The 18817-nt window shown below is 37.6% G+C and overlaps 1 protein-coding gene and 1 long non-coding RNA gene across 3 annotated transcripts in view; both read left to right on the forward strand.

Moving 5' to 3' along the window:
• The window catches only part of LOC139949283 (uncharacterized), a 222441-nt gene that overhangs the window by 194984 nt on the left and 8640 nt on the right, over positions 1-18817 (forward strand). Inside the window, exon 1 of one of the 2 annotated variants that reach the window (XM_071947692.1) lies at positions 16439-16596. The exons of the other annotated variant lie outside the window; for it this stretch is intronic. Within the exon in view, the coding sequence (XP_071803793.1) occupies positions 16575-16596 (22 nt within the window). The 5' untranslated portion in view covers positions 16439-16574. Of the gene's footprint in view, positions 1-16438; positions 16597-18817 lie in introns of those variants that run through there. 2 annotated transcript variants of the gene reach the window in all.
• Positions 10609-14344, forward strand: LOC139949285 (uncharacterized). The gene is made up of 4 exons (XR_011787539.1): positions 10609-10690; positions 12083-12143; positions 12723-12888; positions 14010-14344. It is a non-coding gene; the product is annotated as an uncharacterized lncRNA (long non-coding RNA).

The raw sequence follows: 18817 nt of genomic DNA on the forward strand, positions 1-18817 counted from the left end.
ATTTCTAAAAATTGGTCGAAAAATAAAATGCCCCCAAATCTTTCAAAAGAACAAGTTTAACCCCTTGTAGTATTTTTAACCAAAAATCCTTGCTCGAAAAGGCCCATTTCTAAAAATTTGCCGGAAAATAAAATGGCCCCAAATCTTTCCAAAGGATAAGTTTAACCCCTTGCAGTATTTTTAACCAAAAATCCTGGCTCAAAAAGGCCCATTTTTAAAAATTGGCCGGAAAGTAAAATGGTCCCAAATTCTTCAAAAGAACAAGTTTAACCCCTTGCAGTGTTTTTAACCAAAAATCCTGGCTCAAAAAGGCCCATTTTTAAAAATTGTCCGAAAAATAAAATGGTCCCAAATCTTTCAAAAGAACAAGTTTAACCCCTTGCAGTATTTTTAACCAAAAATCCTTGCTCGAAAAGCCTTATTCTAAAAATTGGCCGAAAAATAAAATGGTCCCAAATCTTTCAAAAGAACAAGTTTAACCCCTTGTAGTATTTTTAACCAAAAATCCTTGCTCAAAAAGGCCCATTTTTAAAAATTGGCCGAAAAATAAAATGGTCCCAAATCAGTCAAAAGAACAAGTTAACCCCTTGCAGTTTTTTTAACAAAGAATCATGGCTCAAAAAGGCCTATTTTGAAAAATTGAGCGAAAAATAAAATGGCCCCAAATCAGTAAAAAGAACAAGTTTAACCCCTTGCAGTTTTTTTTTTACAAAAAATCCTCGCTCGAAAAGGCCCTTTTAAAAAAAATTGGCCGAAAAATTAAATGGCCCCAAATCAGTCAAAAGAATAGTCTTGGTTCCAAGACCATTGGTGTTGCGCGGTCACACACAACCAACGTTCCGATTATGCACGGCAAAAACTGTCCACGCTTGTAATGAACGAACGCTAGCGGGCGCTCTGTTTCTCTGATTTAGATGGTGAGCACAGGACATAGACCTTATCGCAAATACCAATGCGCAAGCGCAGACTGTTGAATGAGGTGCATTGTGGGATATATATGAATCAAATTTGTAATCAGCTAGACCACAATGCACCTAATTCCAAGCTTTACGCGCGCGCCCCAGTATTTGCGAAAAGGTCTATAGACCTTTTCGCAAATACTGGGGCGCGCGCGTAAAGCTTGGAATTAGGTGCATTGTGGTCTAGCTGGTAGCAAAATTTGATTCATATCTATCCCACAATGCACCTCATTCAACAGTCTGCGCTTGCGCATTGGTATTTGCGATAAGGTCTATGGTGAGATCCGTAAATCAGAGAAACAGCGCCCGCTAGCGTTCGTTCATTACAAGCGTGGACAGTTTTTGCCGTGCATAATCGGAACGTTGGTTGTGTGTGACCGCGCAACACCAATGGTCTTGGAACCAAGACTATCAAAAGAACAAGTTTAACCCCTTGCAGTTTTTTTAACAAAAAATCCTGGCTTGAAAAGGCCCATTTTTAAAAATTGGCCGAAAATAAAATGGCCCCAAATCAGTCAAAAGAACAAGTTTAACCCCTTGCAGTTTTTTTAACCAAAAATCCTGGCTCAAAAAGGCCCATTTTTTTAAATTGGCCGAAAAATGAAATGGGCCCAAATCAGTCAAAAGACCAAGTTTAACCCCTTGCAGTTTGTTTAACGAAAAATCCTGGCTCAAAAAGGTCAATTTTTAAAAATTGGCCGGCACAACAATGTACCTTTATTTATTTTTAGTCAGTACAGCTGAGAAAACACTAAGAGGAAATAAGCTGATGACCTGAAAAGTATTACATTGGATATTAAATTCATGAAAGTAAAGTGTAAGGTGTTGTATAAGTGCACCATTGCAAGCAGTTTAATTAATTAATTTCTTAATTTTGCTCATATCATCCTGGTAAGGCTAGTTAAAAGCAGGGCCACCACGTGCAGGTCCCAGGATACCAGCCCCGAAACTACAAGACGTCCCTAAAACAGGCCAAGGAGATCATCAGGTCCCTCGCACTCTTTTTACAGAGCGCCCAGGTCCATGCCCCAGTCTGAGGGGGGCACCCCCTACTCCCGAGACGCGGTCCCTAGTCCCATGGCCTAGACTAGGAACTAACCCGTTTGGTCAACCATACATGTAATTGTGATATCACCAGAGCATCCTACCCGCTGAGGAAGATGATGCACCTTTCAGATCAACCACCAGCTGTGAAACAACCGGCCGGGCTGAGACCCCACATACCACGTGCATGTGTCCAAGTCCCTTTTCGCAATTAAGTTTGGAATTTCCCATGCTTTGTACTTCCGGATTCCAAACAATTCGAGTGACGCACCACAAAGGTCCTAAGATCGCCAAGTAGCGCATAAAAACGCATAATTGTGCCTGCTTACAATAGTGCACTTATTCACAAAAATGTTAACTGTTTGTTTAAAAAAGAGAAAAAGACCAAAACATGTTACTAACACCATGAACACATCTAGAATAGTTTTTAAAATTTAAGAAAATTTAGTGGATTGTCCTACAATGAACATCTAGGGTCCTGATGACTAGATGCTGATGTTTTCATAAGATAACATACCGTGACTTTTAAAAGCTTGACAGGACTGTCAACTCACTAATGCTAGGAGGATTTTTCAAACACAATATGAAAATCTGCCCTCGGATTTAAACCCCACGATAAAAAAAAGCAGTTATACAAACTCTGGAATGTTACAATATTGGGGATGAGGTGGCCACAAACGCAAGTCTTTGCCGAATGTTAATGATACATACTACAGCTCATGTTTATTCTGACATAGATATATGTACCAGCATAATGTCTGACATTCTATAAAATTACCAGGAAGTTTAATTTGGAACTGGGTGGAAATTCTGTCACCATGGTCCTGTGGTTACTGCAGGACTTGCAATCAAAAGGTTGTGGGTTCAAATCCTACCAAACTCAAAAGCTGATTTCACAATGTCTAGTATAAGTATTGTCGTCTGGTGGAAATAAATGTTGCCTGGTTGTATTGATTGGTTACTGAATCACAATATCTTGATTTATGCAACTCATAAACATAGACAATAAATCAATGTTTGTTTGAGATTTTAACTTTGCCAGCTTGGTGTTTATATTCTCTTGTGGTAGTTTGCTGAGTTCCCTTGATGGGAAATTCATAAAGACAGACAGACAGACAGACAGACAGACAGACAGACAGACAGACAGACAGACAGACACAACATTTTATTGAAGGAACTTAACAGAATTGGTTAGAAACAAAATCATGAAGGTCACAGATAATCATCAAACTTACAGGGTCTAACGATGATGACAGTAGAAAACATCCCTTGAAATATTAATGACTGAAATCTCATATTTGATGAGAAATAAATAATCTAATTTCGCGTTTGTAGTTTATTGCTCAGTGAGCGTTTTATTCATATTTTTTTTCTTCCAACGACGTCATGCAAAATGTGTAATCAGTTGTTCACTATTTTCTCCTGACCCAGATGGTCGATCGATCTCAAACTTCGACAGGCTTGTCAGTTTGTTGTGGATTACAAAGAGTGCTTACACTGCCATCAACTGTTTTGGTAGCAAAACCAATTCTGTAATGTTCCTTTAAATGTTTTCGGGAATTTACCTTTCGTTGGAGAGTGGGTTCAGCAGTCTTGCATGTGGTTAGATCTCTTTATCTTCTTTGGATATGGTTAGCTTTGTATGTACTGCAACACAAACAAAGTGCAAACTTGACAACTTCTGTTTAAAAAAAAAACATTATTTGGTTGAACAAAAAAATCCAAGCGTATCATATTACTTGGGTGTGATTCGAACCCACCCAAGCAATTTGCCACTGATTTGTTTTCAAAGAACTCGGGAAAGCACCGAGTGTAGAGTGCTTTTCTCACACATCAGTGTTATGGGTTAAAAAAAAAATACCTTTTATCCCCTATGTTTATTTAATTAAATTCTGGTCGAGTAAACATTTTGAGCGAGAAGCACTGTAGTTTTGTGGAGTTTTCCCCCCAATTTCGAGCCCGGACACATGTGAAAGGGATCTTACATCGGTTGTTTTTTAAACCACATATCTATTCTCACCTTCTAGAGTTTTCTGTAATCAAGCTGATGGTCTCAGCTGCTTTAAAGGCAGTGGACACTATTGATAATAACTCAAAATAATTATTACCATAAAACCTTTCTTGATTTTGAGTAATGGGGAGAGGTTGGTGGTATAAAACATTGTGAGAAACAATGCCCTCTGAAGTGACGTAGTTTTCGAGAAAGAAGTTATTTTTCCACGACTTCAGTTTTCGAGACCTCGGATTTAGAATTTGTGGTCTTGAAATCAAGCATCTGAAAGCACACAACTTTTTGTGACCATGGTGCAACAAGGGTGTTTTTTCTTTCATTAATATCTCCCATTGCATTCCTTGCAACTTCGACGACCGATTTGGGCTCAAATTTTCACAGGATTGTTGTTTTACGCATACGTTGAAATAAATTAACTGTGAAGACTAGTCTTTGACAATTAACAGTAGTGTCCAGTGTTTTGAGATAACTTGCATATGGGATTTCGAAGGCATTGCAGGTACACCATATGCTTATACTTGCCATGGGTGCGTTTCAATCGCGCAATCGTTGCCAGCGTTTGCGCACATTTGCCAACAATTTCAAGTGGAATTAGTTGTGCGCCACGACCATTGGCGAACATTGGCAACTTTACGCGAACACATTTCTGAGGTGCTGGCGAGTGGTTTTTAAAATGGCGGACAAGCATACGTTATAATTTTTTAGTCACAATCGATAATGTACAGATTTTAAATAACAAAGTTTATTAGTTGATGCCATGATGTACAGAAGAGGATCAGCATAAACAAAGTAAAAAAATCAACTACTACGGTGTCTTAATAATTTCAGGGCGCTGCCATATTGACATCACGTGGACCGCTGACATGGCCGATCGGTAATTCTTTACCATGGCCGTCGCCAGCACCTACACCATTGAAAGAAATGGCGCAGTCGGCAGTCATGTATTCTTCGAGTTGAGGCCCTCCGGGACTGTGCGGCAACTTCCGGAGAGGAGTGCGGTTTTCCAAAGCTCTCTCATTATGAACATAATCAAGCCGGTGACCAATTTGAACAGGAATTTTACACTTACAGTTACAATGACCCGCTCTATTACCCCTGAACCGAAGAATTCCATTCGCTTTTAGAATAGAAAGCAATCCAGGCTGAATGGAGTGACAAGAAGTCTTACGGATATTAAAAGGCTGACCACGGGAATACATTATAGTAGAATTACTAGACATGATAGAATGAGAACTATCTGAATGTATAAAATGCAACTCGTCATTACTAGTGGATCCAATATGAGGGCCTGGGTTCACAGCAATATCCATAAATATTGTTATGTCATGTGGATGGTCATGACCAGGAATAACAAGAGTAGTTTGGCCATGTTTGGACCATTTGACTAATGGAACTTTAGAGAAATTAAACCCAGTACGGCACAGCTGTAATGTTACCCCATAACAGGGTGAAAATGACACAACAAAATTAGTCAGACACATGTATTGGTCTGGAGACACAAAAATACTCATTTCTGACAGTCACAGCATCAGAAAAGGTTTGAACCCGTGACTTATGTATGATAAAAATCAGATGTAAAAACACCAAGAGACGAGAACGGCACTATCAGGCAACAACCATGGTGAGCACACGTTAAATAGTGAACTCGACCGGAGATAAAAAACACATCAAAAACATCAAAATAACAAGCAATACAAATCGGAAAAAGCACCAAAATGTATCATACAAAAGCACATAAAGCTTACCAAACACGTCAACAATAAATATAAAGACGATGCCAAAAACTCAGCAAAGATTAAACGGATAAAAATAAGCAAAGGCACTGGAGAGACAAAATAAACAGTGGCGGCTACAGAACAGCGCCCTCAACTTAAAGTACGAAGGTTTGTTTGTCGGAAGGTTTGTTTGTCCGAAGGTTCGTTAGTCCGAAGGTTTGTTTGTCGGAAGGTTCAATTCAATAGTCCAAAGGTTCGATAGTCCTAAGGTTCAATAGTCCCCAAATTGACAATTAGGTTCAATCTTCAACCTTTTTATTGCAATTCGGACTGCCGAATCTTTAGACCAGTGAACTTTCGGATCAATGAACCTTTGGACTATCGCATCAAATGTTTGGACTAACAAACCCTATTTCATTTTCGGACTAATAACCCCCTGTTATGGGAAATTTGTGCAGTCGGGCTATCGAACCTTCGGACGATTGTACCTTTGGACTAACGAATGAACGGACCTTCAGACTATCGGGCAGACACCCCAATTTTCTATACCTTTTGCCTGGGTAGTAGTTATAAGCAGGACAGTTCTTTTCAGAACTGAGAAGTCTCCCGAACATCCGATAAATCTACTAAGCGGTAGTAGAATAAAGAAAAACGGTTCTCTAAGAACAAACTCTACCTGGCAAGTAAATACACACATGGTGTTACCGCAAACCAAATATATATTGATACATTATACCTCACCATGCAGTGCCTCAAATCATATAGGCCTGTAGGATAGATTACTAACAACCATTTTCATGTTCACTTTTTCTTACCTTTCACCGGTCTCATTGTGCACTGTTTGGAACGTCCTCATCTTCAGGTTCCAGGAAAGGAGCCTGGTTGTTTATCCATAATTCCTTGATGTGTAGAATGCCTTGAAGACTCTGATGTTTCCATCGTTGTCCTCTGAAGCCTTCAAGACCTTTTGCTACACACTTAGTTGAGGGACATCATGTTTCTCATGCTATAAAAGGTTAAAGGAAACATTACTCATTGGGGTGCTCGAAAAAAAAGAAGCAATTGTAATGAACTTGTTCTCTTCCTGGGGCCGATTTCGCAAAGAGCTAAGATAGAACTTAACTCTGCTTGAGATAAATCTTAATGATGGGGAAATGTCAATGAGAATCATGTATTGGAAAGCAAGTCTTAACAAATGCTTCGCAATTTAAATTCTTCATATGTGCAGTTCCTTGTGGAAGTAGTAAGGGGGCAAGAAGCAGGCAAGAAACAAAATGCGGGGATGGGGGGACAAGATCGTGAGGGTGTGGGGAAAAAAGGACACTGATGATAGTCTGCTCAATTAATCTTTACAGATTTAGCGATGTGCTTTATACATGTGCTTCTGGATAAAAAAAATTAATTGTAGCCAACACCTTCCAGTGGCCTTCAGGCCTTCTGTGTCAGGCAACTTGAATAACAAAAAGATAGAAACAAATCCTACATGAATGTTTGGATGTTGTTTTGCTAAAAGAAAATGGTCTCTATCTTTTGAAAAGTTAAAAAGCAGACCGTTTGTTTGAGGTTCAACATCAATGGCGGTTAACTTTGACGGATCCAATTTCACCACAAACCTTGGCAAGCCTGGTGTTTTATTGATTTCACGAGATAATCATTTCGGATGAGCGAGGAATGTCAAGTGTTTGTTAAACATTGTGATAAACGGCTCCCTCTGAAGTAACATCGTTTTTGAGAAAGATCAGTCTTTGTCAATAGTGTCCACTGCCTTTAAAGGAACACGTTGCCTTGGATCGGACGAGTTGGTCAAAACAAAAGCGTTTGTAACCGTTTTTTATAAAATGCATATGGTTGGAAAGATGTTATAAAAGTAGAATACAATGATCCACACAAGTTTGCCTCGAAATTGGGTGGTTTTCCTTCTACTGTGCGAACTAACATGGTCGGCCATTTATGGGAGTCAAAATTTTGACCCCCATAAATGGCCGACGTGTTAGTCAACGAGGTAAAAGGAAAACCACGCAATTTCGAGGCGTGTTTGTGTGGATCATTGTATTCTACTTTTACAACATCTTTCTACCCATATGCATTTTATAAAAAACGGTTACAAACGCTTTTCAAAGACCAACTCGACCGATCCAAGGCAACGTGTTCCTTTAAAGACATGTATAATGTGCCCCTGGTTGATTTGGCGAGATAATGGCTTTTTATACCTTTTTTGCAATTATATTACCAAATATAATTTTATTCAATTGTTTTTTGCTTTTAAAATTGAGATAGTGTAGTATTGCATATTAGTTACTAATATAGACCAGATTAGAGCTGCGAGTGCAAGTACATGGGGGTGTATTACAAATAATATTAGCCAAGGACAAAGTGTATCGTAAGTAACTGTTACGCAACTAACCACGATTTTGGGGCAATGCCTGGAACTGATGAGAGTTATTATATATTTTTTTCCTTACCAAAACACTTGCTAGTACCCTTGTAGTTATAGAAATAGTAAAGTTTGTTCCTGTGTGAGGAAACTTTTTGTTAAAAGACAAGCGTTTTTTTTCCATGTCCCTTTTTTGTAACGTAACTAACCAAAATTAAACTTATCATAACAACCGAATAAATGTGTCTAGAAATTTGTAATTTTTTTGTATAATGCATGTAGGTTTGGGTAACATGTAGCCATGGTACAAAAATGGAGACTTGGTAGGCTTTCATATTAATATTGGAGACCGCCGAGCTGTGCTAAGCAGCTAAAAGTTTAACGAAACTAACCATGGAATTGCCCATAAGCTTTGTTAATTCTACCATCATTATCTTCAAACCGTTTAAGTTTTATGTTATTATAGCTTGTAAGCCTTGTGTAAATCTGTGGACATGTTTTGTGTCATACAAAAACTACCAAAACCTTTAAAACTTGTTGTCGGCATTTGTTGTCAGGCGTATTGTCAGTTATCGTTGCTATGTGCAATGGTTTTGGGTTTATATTCAGGTGGGTTTTTTTCAGGGATGTGATTGGCTGCTGAAAAAAAGGAGTTGTTTTGAGGATGGGGGTTAAAAAAAAAGAAGCTATATCCGATTTAAAACGGACAAATCAAATCCCTGTTTTTCCGAATTCCGCTTGTAAAGTTGTTTTTTAGCTAAAAATAAAAATTCCGGGAGGAAAATAAAGCAACTATCTAAACGTCGAATGTAACTAGTCTGAATTTGATTTCCTTGAAGTTGTGTTTACATTACTATATTTAAGGAAGCCCTCGATAAAGGTTTAGCTTCACCGAAGTTCATGCGCTCTGTATATATCCTATATAGAGGGTTTGTGTATCTTTTATTTGAAGAAAAAACCTTGTCATAACTTTCTTTGAAAATAAGTTCGGAGTGACGCGATTGACTAGGTACATTGTTCGTCATACCTATAGCCGTAGGCCATGTCAGACAACTGGCAACCAAGACCCACCGTCAATGAAACTGGGCCCCTTTCTTGCGAAAATCTCCAAAAAGAGAGTACAAAAATTAACATTTATTTGAATGGTCGCATATATTTTTTTGAGATCGTTAGGCAAAGTTTGGGAAATGACTCATGATTTGCCAAAATGCACTGCATTTGGTTGCTTCATGTTGCTTGTAAAAGTTGTCTCATGTGACAAGGAATTCAACAGCAAACAGAGAATCAAGTGACATGGAAAAGCCGCTCCCGTTAATACATACCGGCTAAAAGTGCATGGTAACTCTAAACAATAATTCAATTCAAAGTTTTATAACTTTTTCTGTGACGTCACTCAATTGATGAAAAAGTAGATTATTTTTACGAATTAACAGTCAATTAATTGTATATACGGGACCTACAGTTGAGTGTACAAAGTGATAGTTCAACTTGAAAATGAATCTTTCCCAAAATAACACGATGTGAAAAAAATCAGCTGTAAACATTTATTTCAATGTCCAAAAGCATTTACCAGTTAATCAATTTAATTTAGTAAAAGACGTAGTCCTAAGTTAGGACGAATAACTCGTCCTATACTCGAGATAAGACTAATCCAACCCTGTTTTTGAAATCCCACCCGACGCCTTGCACGTACACTGTAAAAAATTTGTGTGAATTCACAGTAGCTTTTTTGTTGGAAAGAATCAAAAATGAACAGCAGAAGTTGCCGTTTTCCTATTTCTCTGTGAATATACAAAACATATGCAGTCTCTAAACAGTGTGCTCCTATTCTCTGTAAATTTAAAGTAAGTCTGCTGTTGTAGGAACATTTTGTGACGGTACAGTGAACCCTTGAGGATTTGACACATTCTGCTGTTTCTGAACAGCCGGGTTGTCCTCTAACAGAACTAACTGCACTCTGATATAGCAGCTAATTGCCTTCCATTCTTAGCCACTATAATAAACTGCGGATTTAGGCTTTAATATCAGTGCTGGAAAGGGAAAACTACGGCCCTCATCATCGGTGTGGCGCGGGCGGGCATGTGTGGTGTAGGCTACTCAGTAAAGTAAAAATTGGAATGAAGACTCGTAGGCCCTAGTAGCCTAGAGCTAATTTTCGTCCGAAGATTACAGGATATGCCCCTACTCATGTAAAAAAGCATTGCATTTACTATCATAGGAACATTGTGGTGTCGGACTAGAAAGCTCTGAACTTTCCTTGGTTCATTGATACAAAATTCATTTAACAGAGATCGTCCCCCCTAGCGTATCACACTACAGTGATTTTTCCCTGGTGGCCCTCAAATTTTTGCATTAAACAAAGAGAAGACGGGTACCATTACGAAGTTCTTGTCGTCTTCTGTGTGTGTGCGCGGCAAAAAGGGGAAAAAGTGATCAGCAGGAACTGGTTCAGACCGGCTGGATCTTCCGCCGTCGTTTGTGCGCGTGCGCTCTCTCCACCATCACGTCACATTGTGCGCTCACTTAACTTTTGGAAGAGTTTGTACTTGACCTTTGCTGATCAGTTTCCACGACAAAAAAATTACAGGTAAGATTAAGAACACTATTCTGTGTTATTAATATGAATATTATTACTATTATTGTAAGTCACATGGTTAACATAAGCCTAACGCTCGTTAGGCTTGAACATAAAATATGACAATTGGAAAATTTATCATGTTTAGCGACAGACGATCGTCAGATCGATGCAGATAGACGTGATAGATGACAGATTGTGTGTGTTTGTGTGTGTGCATGCATAACGTCAACACAACACACACAGACAGGCTGCATGTGGATTTGGGATGATTTGTTGTTTGCCATGGTCCATGGACATGAATTATAAAGTTGTTTTTCTGGTTCTGGAAATGTCTTGTCTTTTGCTTTACTAGCTTTCCAATTTCAGTTAATTAAAATTAGCCTACCCTCTGGCTCTAGTTTACTAGTAGTATTTTACAACATGTCTAGTCGATCATCTGAGTCTGACTGACAATACATAGATGTCTTACTCTTAGTAACATTACATTACAACTAAAAATCAGCAAATTAATTCAGTAAAATGAAAATGAATGTGATTATTTCAGTAACAATTTTTTATACTAAAAATTCCTACACTAGGCCTAGGCCTACCTATTAACCTTACTACTGTTTTTTTACTTGGTTGGCAAGCTGATTTATACTAAACTCACTGTGGTGAACATATGAGCAGATGAGGATGCATTAAAACACATTTTTTAGCCTGGCATGCCAGGGGCCGATTTCACAAAGCAATAAAATTCATCGCATGACAAATTTTCAGTATCACCATAGAGATTTGTATTGTGACATCACACTTTACTTAGCAACTACGATTGATTTGAAGTTACGATCAATTTGAGATCTTTGTGAAACTGGCCTCTGGTCTGGTAATGGTATAGTAAGTGACGATCCATTTTGTTTGTATCTTTTTGTCGATTGAGTGCTACTGCTAGTAGTAGTACTGTGTAGTACTGTTCTGTAGTAGTAGGTTTGTTCACAACCGCTAGAGGGCGCTGCGCGCGCTGGACCAATTTCCGTTAATGAAAACTGTGCCGCGATCTCAAGTAGTGCGCCAATTATTTAATAACTAATGGATCAGTTGAAAGTTTTCTTTAAATACTTTTCAAGTGGGAACATCTTCCAGTTCTGACTTAACCAGATATATTCGGCATTTGTTTATCGACAAAAGGTACAAGTACAACATCAATATTAAACCCTTACTTTTTAATATCATGAAATAACCAGTGAAAAATTCATCGCGTTTTGTATGCTCTTGTTATGAGAAATGCTGACAACAGCTTAAAGGGACACAAAGTATAGCAGTGTCATGGTAATTACCAATGTTGTAAATGGCCTCTGGTATTTATATATTTTGAATGTTATACATGTTTGTGATTTGTTTTCTTTTTCTTTCTGTATAAAGGAAACTGCAAGAAGCTCTGACTTTGACTGTGACACGGATAGTCCTGTACTGGCCTATGCAGGTAAAAAATACCTTCGAAAATAACTGACATTTTAGTTCCCCAATTTAATTTAACCATTAATAATAACTTGAACATTGAATGATAATTTTCTCACCTGAAGTACATTTGAGTTGAAAATCAATCATACTTAAATTTTTGTGCATATGCTTACAAGGATAAGTATAGTATTACTGATGGAACTATGGTGTTTCCCATACTTAATAAAATCAATCTTAAATCAGATGGTTTATTGTTTCCAATAAGACATTTTGTCTACAGCTTTGTGCTCATATTTGAAATTGTAAAGTGAACTTGCCAACATTTTTCTTAAAAACTTAAACTCCCACACCCTGGATCATCTGAAAAATACTGCAATATTTTGTGGTCAACAAAAAATGTCACCGATTCAACATTTTAAGCCCACAGATTTCCTATGCTCATTAGACTTACCCCGTGTGTCTTAAAAATATTAACTGTGGGTAGATGTAAATAAAGATTTGGTAAAAAAAAAATACCTCATTTTATAACCTAAACTGGTCCTTTTGTTATTTGCATTTGCAAATAAATTGATGTTTGTTTAAATGCTTGTTTCTGCTGCAGGTGACAACCCCTTCCTGAGCGCAAAATGTGCAGTCTGCATCGAAAGGAATCCACTACTCCATTGCAGTGATCTTCTCAAGGGTCTTCAGATGTGGTTCGTGGTGTTCTATGTTTTCAATCTACAATACCCACCTAATATTGCAGCTACTCCTGAGTTCATGCAAAGGTAATTATTTTGAAGCACTTGTATTATTCTTCATTTTGGCCAAGTGGAAACAACTGCAGTTCAACTGCACTTAAAGAGCGGCTTTAATGTGACGTACTCATTTTCCAATAGATATAGTCCTCATGTGAGTGGTGAAAAAATTACAAGTCTCTTACCTCATGTTAAAGTGGTGTAATTGCCATTCTATTCGATACCCTCCAGTGCAAAATTTGTCAACGTTCAAAACATCCTACATGACATCATTCAAGAGAAAAATGGGTTCATTTTTGTACCGGTTGTTTTGGTTCATTCGTGACTTCAATTTGAAACATGACGTCATTGGATTATCAACAACTAATGAGTCTTTTCCATCCAAGGAGGCATTTTTTGGAAAATAAGTATATCACAAAATTGAATTTGACATTAAAGACCCTCTTTAACTGTGTGATTAAGTCTACAGTGCACAATCCAATAAATTCAGTAAAACTGTTGGAATAAATCAACCACAATTATTTTGTTCATAAATGCCAACAAAGATACAACCGCTTTTGTTCCAGTTAGTTTACCTGCCAAACTTGTGTGACTTAAGACATGCAAGTGTAAACCGAAATGAATACTTATTTTACACGGTACTGCAGCAAACAGTGCAATAGTGTAATGGAGCATAAAAGTTGGATTTTTGCAAAAATTAGTTGTTGTTTTTTTTCTGAGTGTGCTTACCCCCCATGAACATTTTGTTTGCATTTTTTTTTTCTGTTCTGTGGATTCAGTGAACGTTTTTGAGTCTAATGGTACCATGTTAGAAGAGTTTGTGAGCAGCCAAATTAGTTTTACACGCAATTTCACACCGTACTGCAGCTGACTGTACGATGGGGGGGGATAGACGCTTTTGACTGGCATGGTGCAGCGCAGGGTTAAGAGCAATAGTCAAAAAAGAAAACAAACATTTTTTAACAAACATTTTCCCTCAAGAGTATTTACTACTGTTAACTTCCTTTAAGACTACAATCTGTTTAGAACAATGCCCATCAACGAGTATGACAAATAAGCATAATCATACAAATCAACTTTAAAGTGGATACTGGCATACAGAATTAGATTGATGTGTATAATGTACAGTTTTGTATCTTTTTTATGTGCAGACTGCTGTTCAAGATTAGACCGGAAAGAGGCAGCAAGAGGTCCTCCAACACCAAAGGAGGGCCCAATAACAAAGTTGTACAACTTTGTACCAAGCTGAAAGACTTTGAAGAAATGTGGGTGGTGTAGAAGTAAAACAGTTCAGATAGCACTAAAGTTGAATGGTTTTTTTTTAAACGGCACTACATGGTGTATGTAACAAAATTCCTGAGTGTTTTAGCTAGTTTTCTTGTTAAAGTGAACGCTTTAACTGTTTTTAACTGTTTCACTCTTGAATTAACAAGCAATAAAGTAGGATAGGTTTGTCTCAGTTCATAACCCCCCCCCCCCAAAAAAAAAATAAAAATAAATAATAAATAAAAAAAATAAAAATAAGCTTTGAAATTTCATAAAATTTACTTGGTGTGACAAACATGTAAAAAAAAAAACACTAACTGGGGGAATTTTTTTTTTTACAGATGTTCGCTGTTACCCTGTTGGGCTTAATATCTGTGTTTTTCTCCATGCACTGATGTGTTCAGCACTGCATACTCAGTACTGGGTATACAGTGCTTATAATCTACATCAGTGTATGGATAAAAACACACAATTATAATTCTTTATCACCGATGCAAAATTAACATGAACATTTTCTCTTGGAACCAGTTCAAGTATGTACTGTATTTAATGTTTTTATAAGTATTATTGCTGCAATGCTTATAATAGACAGATTGAAATTGTATAATCATTAAAGACTGAAAAAATCTTCCCTTTTAAGTAATTTTAAACAATGTGAAAAACACAATTTTATTCAAAAACATCACCTTCAGTACACATTTGCACTGGCAGAAATTTAGACAAAAGGCCTATACTTATGAAGTTGGAAATACTGAGCCAGTGTTTCCATTGTCCGATCATTTGAAACTGTATGTAAGTTGCCTCAAGCCGACCTTTGGGGGTTCAAATTTTTGGCAAACTTTGATTGATTTTCGATAAAGGGGCACTTCAGACCAAAACATTTCGCAGGATGCTTACAACCATGATCATCTTTGTAACAGTAGTCTTTAGGTTGAAAATGTTACACCATTTGTTATCAAGGTCATCACCAGTGTATGAACCTACCCCTAATTAATAGTTTCTCTTGAAACAATTTCCATTATGAATTGAACACAAACGTAGTACGAATCGTGTTTTTGTTATTGATGCAATATTTATGGACAATAGAGACTGGTTGAAGTCGGTAATGTGTAATAGTTAAAACATGCAGAGTTGTTCACTTATTTAAAGAGGAAGGGAAATGAGCAATTCATTTTTGTGATGTACTCCTTCTTTTCCAATAGATAGAGTCCTTATGTGATCAGTGGGGAAAAATATCTCTAACCTCACTTTAAAATGATGTAAATGGCCCTTGTATTCGATAACTTTCCGGGGCAATGGTTATCGAATACAATGGCAATTTACACCATTTTACAAGAGTAGAGACTTGTAACTTTCCCCCAATCACAGGGGACTCTACCAAAATTGAATTGGTCATTTCCCTTCCTTTAAGTCATTTTAAACAATAAATTATAATGTAAAAAAAAAGTATTTAAAAGTATTATTCCTTGTGTACATTATGACGACAGTTGCATTATTTTGAGTGAATTTCAATTAAAGTTGAAAAAACTGTTAATGTTTTGTGAAACTGAGATAAAACGTGTGTGATATGTCTTTTATTTTCTTGTTTGAATTATATTAATGAGAGGGTGGTCAAGGTAGCAAAACAAAGCATTGTGTATACACAGAAGATTGGTGATCCTATGTGACATAACAGAGATTCAACGTAAACGCGCAGAAAGCAGTGTATGTTCTGTCGCAGAGAGTTGTTCGTGTACAAAACAATATGTTGAACAAAATCCTTCAAATAAATCTACTGTTGTGCCACAGAGCTTCTACATTTTAGCCAACATCAATTACAGTGGATTGTGCTGTGAAGGTACAGTACACATCACAGGAGATTCTGATGTTGATGCACAGTGGAAAATCACAGTTGAATCTTCTGTAGACAAAAGTAGCCTCCGTAATGCCAATTGACAAAACAAACTACTGTAAATTAACAACATTTTTTTTAACAGTGTAGATTGGGTTTTCAGTCCGGACTTTGATCGCGTTGGTTTTCCCCTTTGGGCATAAATATGGGTTGTTTCTATAACAATGATAAATGTAATCTCGTTTTATATTCATTGGCGCTAACTGTGTCAATTAATGCGATACATCGAACCAAAACTTGAACTACAAACATAAATTAGCATATCAATGCATCTGGCAAAGTTCCCACTCAACTCAAACCTCGAACAGAACTAAAAAAACATGAACCCTTCTCTATTAATATCCCGATTCCTGGAACCGGACGTGTTTTTTCTTGAAACCACAGCAACGACAACAAGGTGAGTTCGTGTACATAAGCACAACCATCCAATAAACGGGCCCCAAATTGACAACTGCGCCATCAGGAGTATTTAATCAAGAGTTGCAATAGTTTTGTCATCACTAATTTTGGAAGCCTCCTGATCAACGAAACCGCACTAAAGAACAGTCTTCAACTAACCATGGGGATAGGCTTGATAAAAGGTGGGTCTTTTGGCAAACAAATTAAAAGTTCTAGCAAAAAAATTAATCTGCCTTTTTATTTTTCCAGTTCCCTCCTTTTGATTAATTTATTGAAACGATGATTGTCTGTATCATTCATTATGTTCTGTAGCTTTTAGTGACTTTTAAAGCCAGTGGACACTATTGGTAATTGTCAAAGACCACTCTTTTCACTTGCTGTATCTCAACATAATATGCATATAAAATAACAAACCTGTGAAAATTTGAGCTCGATTGGTCGTCGGAGTTGCGAGATAACTATGAAAGAAGAAAAAAACATCCTTGTCACACGAAGTTGTGTGCTTTCAGATGCTTGATTTCGGGACCTCAAATTCTAAACTTGAGGTCTCGAAATCAAATTCGTGGAAAATTACTTTTTTCTCGAAAACTACTCCACTTCAAAGGGAGCCATTTCTCACAATGTTTTATACTACCAACCTCTCCCCATTACTCGTTACCAAGTAAGGTTTTATGCTAATCATTATTTTGAGTAATTACCAATAGTGTCCACTGCCTTTAACATGAGGGCATAAGTAAGGCTCCAAATTCGCTTGACACACATGTTTCTCCTGAAGACAGGCAGAGTATACTGTTCGAAACATCGATACCACACCGGCACTTTTCAAAGCCAACACTCATACAAAAGAGATTTACACATTGTTGTACCCGCAAGTTTACTATTTTATAGTTTCTTCATATGTTTCTGAGTAAAGAACTACTTTCAAAGCATTCTCTGTTTGAAAAGTGTTTGCCTTCAAAGTTGCTGAAATTGAACCAATCACTTCAGCTCACCTATGTTTCTTAATACAGAATTTATCTCAAAGCATTCTGAACATACTTGTCGCCAAACTCGCTGAGATCGAACCAGTCTCTTCACCACACCTATATGTTTCTTACCACAGATTTAATCTTTAAACATTCTGAGAAGTTTGACCAAAATTTGTTTTCAAACTTGTTAACATAAAAACATATTAGTCAAAACAACGCTAATTAGTCGTATGAGACATGATTTTGACTAACTTGCATCAAAATCATGTCCCTTATGACTAATTAGCGTTGTTTTTACTAATATATTTTTACAGTGTGTCTTAAAGGAACACGTTGCCTTGGATCGGTCGAGTTGGTCTTTGAAAAGCGTTTGTAACCGTTTTTTATAAAATGCATATGGGTAGAAAGATGTTGTAAAAGTAGAATACAATGATCCACACAAACACGCCTCAAAATTGCGTGGTTTTCCTTTTACCTTGTCGACTAACACGTCGGCCATTTATGGGGGTCAAAATTTTGACTCCCATAAATGGCCGACCATGTTAGTTCGCACAGTAGAAGGAAAACCACGCAATTTCGAGGCAAACTTGTGTGGATCATTGTATTCTACTTTTAAAACATCTTTCCAACCATATGCATTTTATAAAAAACGGTTACAAACGCTTTTGTTTTGACCAACTCGTCCGATCCAAGGCAACGTGTTCCTTTAAGTGAGTTAGCCATGTTTTTTTATGGCACAATTAGCATTTTTGTTAATTACTCCTCTCGTGAATGGAGTAGAAAGCCTTCCTTTCATGACTTCCTTCATTATACGTTTGAAAAACATAATGGAGAATTTGAGTGGCCTAGGTTATCGGGTTTATCTTCTACGTTCATATCAAGTGACACTGGTCCAAGGTTCTGGGGACTTCCCCATAGACATGTACTGCTGGAAATGGCAAGCAACAAACTTGTCTGTCAACAGGTAGGACAGACTTGACTGTGTGCCAGCTGGCAAGCTTCACCAAAGCTTCCTAAGAGTTGTTTACTATGGTGGTCAGGGGTGGGTTGGGGTGGGGGCGGGGATGGGGGATTTTGTTTGACTTTTTGAATGGAGTGTCTGAAGAGAAAGGTCAATCGTGTGTAACCTCTTTTTGAGTCGGGCATAAATGTGTTCAGAAAGTAATGGGCCTTGAGTAAGAAGATCTTTTTACCTGTCATCCTCCTTCCAACCCCCCCCCCCCCCCACCTCAAAGGTGGAAAGGTGGTGGGGATGCTTAGAGTCCATTTATGCAACAGTGAATCCCCCGTGTTGGGTGTATAGTGTGTACACAGTGTATTAGTGTGCCATGTTTTTCCTGGCCTGCTTAACAGATAGTATTTTTTCTGCTTAGCGTGGAATGCAGGGTTAAACCAGTCGCTTCAGCTCACCCGTGTTTCTTACTACAAAATCGCT

Source organism: Asterias amurensis, chromosome 16 (genome assembly GCF_032118995.1).
Source record: "Asterias amurensis chromosome 16, ASM3211899v1".
In the NCBI taxonomy this organism is placed as follows: domain Eukaryota; kingdom Metazoa; phylum Echinodermata; class Asteroidea; order Forcipulatida; family Asteriidae; genus Asterias; species Asterias amurensis.